We start from the raw sequence: 6,039 nt of genomic DNA on the forward strand, positions 1-6,039 counted from the left end.
CACCGAGCTGCCGATGCTGAAGAGGCGGGCCAGCCCAGGGGGCCCCGCGGCCGCCGCCTCCCTCAGCGCCGAGCCCAGCTCCTCTTCGTGGTAGTAGCGGTCAAACTGGCCCTCGTCCTCCTCGGCCCCCGCGCTCGTTGTCGTCGTCGTGGTCGCCTCCGCCTTCTTGATGTGCGCGGCCCTGGCCGGGCTCCGCAGCAGCTGCAGCAGCAGCAGTAGACACAGCAGCAGCGGGAGGCGCCCGGGCCGCCAGGGCGGCCGCGCGTCCCAGCCACTCGCCATCTTCCAGCAGCTCCGCTAACCCCGGCTCCGTTCCCCCGGCTCCGCGCTCCGGGAGGCCGGGGCCCGCCGGATCCCCTCCGCTCCTAGCAACCCCATCCCGCCCTCCGGCCGCAGCCAATGGTGGGCGGGCCTGCCGTCGCGTCACTCCTTGGGCGGGGCCATCCTTAAAGCAGCAGATCACTCTCTGGGCGTGCCTTCCTCCTGTCTGGGTGGAGTTTGGTCACTCTCCTCTTCGGTCAGGGTTCCTGTCTCTCTCCCTCCTCCCCGTTTCCTTTTCTGCGTTTGCTCCGCTTCTCCTCAACTCGCTCATTCTCTTCTTTATGTGTTATCCGTTCATTCTCACCCCTTTTCCTCAGTACTGTCACCGGCTTGGTTCCGATCTTTGTTGCAGCTTTCCCCAGCTGCGCTTTTACGCTTAGAACCGAGAATAGAAAGAATCAGAAGGTTCGAAAAGAATCAAAGGACTTGAAAAAAAACCTCAAAGGTTCGAAAGAATCTACCTTAGAAGAGACAGAAGACGTCGCAGCCCTTCCAACCGTGCACCCTTTCCATCGAAGTGGGTCTGCCTTAACTTGAGCCCAGCGCCCCGCCAGCCATAGGTTGAAGGGACTGGGTCACTTGGAGTGGCAGAGGGTTCACTACATCTTTTCCAGTTTTTAGTCATTATGTTGAAAGAAGATGTCTCCTTTATGTCTAGTGAAAATCTATGTAGTAGGCTCTCTTTGTGTTGATGAATTTATTTCCTTGGTGTTACCCCAGTTTATTTCACTGCCACAGGTTCCAGTGTGGGCTGGTCTCAGCCCTGTAGGCGGAATTCATTTCATGGTTCACTTGCCCACCTTTCACACTTCTCCTGAGCGAGTTACTTGTTTAACTGTGGCCTTCCAGTGACATTTCAAAAGCAGCAGGTATGACATTTCTGGAAACACTTGCTTGGTGAGTATAATTCCAAAATGGCTTAAAGCTGGCAAATATAATGTTATCATCTAGAGAAGAGGCCTTTAAACTGGTCTTTAAAGTAGGCTTAAATCACTTTAGCTTGAAGAAGCACAAAACCTCCTAATTCTTTTATCAAGTGTGAAATTTTACCCATCAAAGAACATAATTGCAATAACTGTTGTAGTTCCTTCTTTCAAAGCCGGGCGTTTCCAGGCTCCTTCCTTGAACTATGATTGAACCCTAATGTGAATGACAAGTGAAAGGGAAGTCGCTCATTGCTGAAGCCTGGCTTGGAGAATTTTGAGCATTACTTTACTAGCATGTGAGATGAGTGCAATTGTGTGGTAGTTTGAGCATTCTTTGGCATTGCCTTTCTTTGGGATTGGAATGAAAACTGACCTTTTCCAGTCCTGTGGCCACTGCTGAGTTTTCCAAATTTGCTGGCATATTGAGGGCAGCACTTTCACAGCATCATCTTTCAGGATTTGGAATAGCTCAACTGGAATTCCATCACCTCCACTAGCTTTGATCATAGTGATGCTTTCTAAGGCTTGTAGGAAACTTCATTCAACCCAAGGAGGTAGGAGCACAGGAGGAGAGAAATTAGGAGAGGAAGTGGGTAGGTATTCTGGGCAGAAGGAGGAGCAAACACTGAAAGCTTAAAAGCAAATACTGCACATCCTAGGAACTGCATACAGGTCAGGATTGTGAAGGAGCTCACGGGTATGGAGGACACAAACCAGAGAAGCAGAATCAGAACTCAAAGAGCTTCACAAGCTGGACTCTGGGGAGCACTTGATCCCTAAGACCATGGAGAGCCACTGACAGATGTTAAGCTAGTTTAGAAAAATCCCAGAACTTCCCTGGCAGTCCAGTGGTTAAGAATCTGCCTTCCAACACAAAGGACGCAAGTATGATCCCTGATCAGGGAACTAAGATCCCACACCCTACAGGGTAGCTAAGCCCATGTGCCAGGACGAGGACCCAGCGCAGCCAAAAATAAATTAATAAAAAATAAAGTGAAGGTGTTAGTTGCTCAGTCATGTCTGACTCTTTGCGACCCCATGGACTGTAGCCCACCAGGATCCTCTGTCCATGGAATTCTCCAGGCAAGAATAAAGAGCCCCTTAAAAAAAAAAAAGTAACAGTAACAGTGGAGAATGAAGTGGAAGGCCTAAGACTTGAGGCCGAGAAACCTGTAAAGAAGATATAATCCAAAAAGACATGACGAGGTGAACCCTTGAGGACAGTGCCAGTGGAAATGGAAAGGAGGAAATGGATTTGAAAGACCTTTAGGAGAGAACGTAGACAGGAAAGAGAAGGTGACAGAGAGAAAGAGAAGCTGTAGGATGACTTCAAGTTACGGCCAAAGCAACTTGCGAGCTTTCACTGAAGAAGAGGATAGGAGAAGGCCCGGGCTTAGGTGAGGGTGATGAATTTAGCACAGTCACTGTGGTCCTGTGAGCATCTCTTCTCCTTCATGCCCATTTGGTTTCATGTGCCTCTCACACACCAGCTGCAACTCATCAGAAGCAAAGCCCCAACTCTGTACAGAGACCACCTACCCCCCTACCCCAGGGAGTACTTAATCATTACTCTGTGCACTTTTACAATAATCCAAATCAAAGCGGCCCCAGGGGGCATGTTAACCTCTAATCAAATATTTCCTTTTCTACCATTTTCACTCTCCTTGGAAGCCTCTTCCTGCCAACTCACTCCTGCAGCCTCACCTAGGGAGGCAGTAAATAAACGTGTGAGGGCTGTGAAATAATGTGGTGTAACTTGAGCCAGCGCCCTCCCGAGAATCCCCGGGCCTCCCGCCTTGCAATTGCAACCTCTTTCTGGTCTGGAGCCTCCATCCTAAGCAGGTATTCTGTGCTGGTGGTTCGAAGTGAAACCCAAAGCTCCTGACCCGGTCACTGCTCACTGGAGGGGAAGCCTCCAACTAAATAACTCCAGCTGCCCCTGAGAAATCCTAACGTATGACAGGTGTCCCTTTTCTCCTTCCCACAAGGAAAGTCCTGGCTTCACAAGTGAAGGAACTTGGGAAAAAATTTCCAGTTCACAGAAGCTGAGTGGTAATGACCTGGCTTTTGAAAAACAAAGCAGAGCTTGTTAGATGGCCTGATGGTCTTCAGTAGTGACTTTTTCTAAAAGACTCATAGGTAATCGAAACACAACATAGATTATGAACTTGTAAATGTCACATGGTCTGGCAGAAACACCCACAAACTGACAAGTTCAATTTGACAAATGGTTATGGAGCATCCATCTAGCTAAAGGTCTGCTCTATGGGTGACAGAGGATTGGGGGATAAATAAAGGATTGTTCTCTGCTAGAAGGCCAGAGTCTAGAGAGAGAGAGAACACAGGCAGACCTGATGCATCCATGGGGCCAGCGCTATGTAACAGCCGCTGCACTAAACCTTTTCATCGGTTGATGCATTTAATCCTCACAACAATCCAGAGGTAGGTACTATTAACTCTCCTGTTTCAAAGATAGATACACTGAGGCACAAGATCTCACAGCTAGCAAACCACAGATCCAGGACTCAAACGCAGGGAGTCTGGCTCCGGAGTCTGTGTGTTTACTCAATAATAAGACTGCTTCTGTGGAGTGAACTGAAACAAGACAAAATGAAACAAAAATGGAAAAACCCCACTATTTGAACCCAGAGGAGAAAGCAACTAATTGTGATGAGGCATCAGAGAAAACTTCATCAATACTGAGTTCATGAACTGAGTTCAAATTCTAGATCAACCATTTTCTAGCTGTTTTAACTTGGGGAAGTTATTTCATTTTTCTGAGAACTAAGTGAGGTAATACAGATATAATGTTTAATGTAATTCTTGGTACTTGGCATATAACAAGCTTTCAGAAATCATCATTTTGTATATGTGTGTGTTTAATAAGAATTCTCAAACAGGGAAGAAAATGGAGAATAGAGCAGTCAAGGCAGAGGGACCAGTGAGAACAGAGGGTAACGGTGACCGGAATATAAGGTGTGTTGGGAGGAGCAGCAGGAGCCATAGCTATGAAAGAAGAATGGTGCCAGATGATGAAAGGCTTCAAATATGCCAAAGGAGTTTTGCTTTATTCCACAGCAAGTGAAAAACTTACAGAATTGTTTATGAAGAGAGTGGTATGGATCATATCCATGTTTCAGCAAGAGAATTCCAGGGGCTGTGTGGGGCAGACTTAAAAGCAGTTGCCCTCTAGACAAGAGCTGATTCTGGCAATATTAGAGAGGATAGAAAGGAGAAGATATGTTAGAATGATGTTTGGGTTATTGGATTGACAAGATTTAGCAACTACTTGGGTAAAAGGGAAGAAGTAAAAGACAACTTCACAGGCTAGTGAAAGTGACCAGGTAAATGGCCTTGTCAGTATCCAAGGCAAGGAAGGGCATAGGATCAAATACACCAGCAGAGGCTTGGTCTTAGGTAGGAACACAGACACTTCCCTGGTGGCTTAATGGTAAACAATCCGCCCTCCAATGCAGGAGATTCGGGTTCAACCCCTGGTCCAGAAAGATCCCCTGGAGAAGAAAAAGGCAACCCACTCCAGTATTCTTGCCTGGGAAATCCCATGAATAGAGGAGCCTGGCAGGCTACATTCCATGGGGTTGCAAAAGAGCTGGACATGACTTAGTGACTAAACAACAACAGACACTTCACCTGTATTCACAAATGGAAAGGCTGAATGTGTGAGTGTAAGTACAATTAAGGGAGTAGATGACATGTTGGGAGCTGGTAGATATTCTCTGCTGATTGCCTTTATTTTCTAAATGAAATGGGATGTTGCAGCCATCAGTTGAGAGTAAGGATGTTGTAATAGCTGTTGGAGGTTTGAGGAAAGAGATAAAGATGTGAAATATTCATCACAAGGGGTGGGAGAGAGAAATGGAGAGTAATAGTTTTCAGCCATTGACCAATAGTTTTCAGCAGTGTTTTAACATGTCATCAAGACCTGCTAATGGGATATGGGACAGAAGGGTTTGTTGGCTTGTTTTGTTGGTTTGTTTTCATTTCTATAACGTTTGCTCTTACTTCCTCAGAGTCCTTATCTTTCCAGGCCGAAGAGAAATGAAAGATGTTTATTGAAATCACTTTGAAAAATTGCCCTTGGTTAGGTCAGCCCCTTCTATCTTAGTCAGGCCTGATTCTAGGGCATAGATAGGCTGCTGCCCAAACATGAGGCCATAATAATGATTTTCATCTGTATTTCAAAAAAAACCCTCTCTATTTGCCAGCACCAAAGGGACAGCAGTTCTATTCTCATGAGGTAGAGAGGGAGGGAAGCAGGTATCAGTTACTTTCAGTTGTACATATCAGAAAACCTGACTCATTCTAGTTTGAATAATAAATGGAATGTATTGGCTCATGTAACTGAGAAGTCCAAAGGAGAAGTCTGGATTCAGGCATAGCTTTATCCTGTGGCTAAATGGTCACCAACCACCTGCTTTCTTTTTGTCCTTGACCCTTGCATTCTATAATACAATGTTCACTTTATTCTGATTCTCTTTGTGGTCCCAAGAGGGCTGCCAGAAGCTCCGAAAGCCACATGCTTTCTTATTCACGTGCTGTGCTTAGTCACTTCAGTCGTGTCCGACTCTGTGAGTCCATGAACCTCAGCCCACCAGGCTCCTCTGGGTGGAAGTCCATGGGACTCCAGTTTCCTGGAGTCCATGGGATTCTCCAGATGAGAATATTGGAGTGGGTTGCATTTCCTTCTCCAGGGGATCTTCCCAGCCCAAGGACTGAACCCACGCCTCCTGCATTGCAAGTGGATTCTTTATTGCTGAGCCACCCAGGAAGC

The 6,039-nt window shown here is 46.7% G+C and overlaps 1 protein-coding gene across 1 annotated transcript in view; it reads right to left on the reverse strand.

Annotated features, from left to right (window-relative positions):
• CPD (carboxypeptidase D) overlaps positions 1-364 on the reverse strand; it is a 73,289-nt gene extending 72,925 nt beyond the window's left edge. The window contains exon 1 of the mRNA XM_010861677.1: positions 4-364. Coding sequence (XP_010859979.1) covers positions 4-282 — 279 coding nt within the window. The 5' untranslated portion in view covers positions 283-364. The remainder of the gene's footprint in view (positions 1-3) is intronic.
• Positions 365-6,039: the final 5,675 nt, after the last annotated feature.

This window comes from Bison bison, unplaced genomic scaffold (genome assembly GCF_000754665.1).
Source record: "Bison bison bison isolate TAMUID 2011002044 unplaced genomic scaffold, Bison_UMD1.0 scf7180017864472, whole genome shotgun sequence".
Lineage (NCBI taxonomy): Eukaryota > Metazoa > Chordata > Mammalia > Artiodactyla > Bovidae > Bison > Bison bison.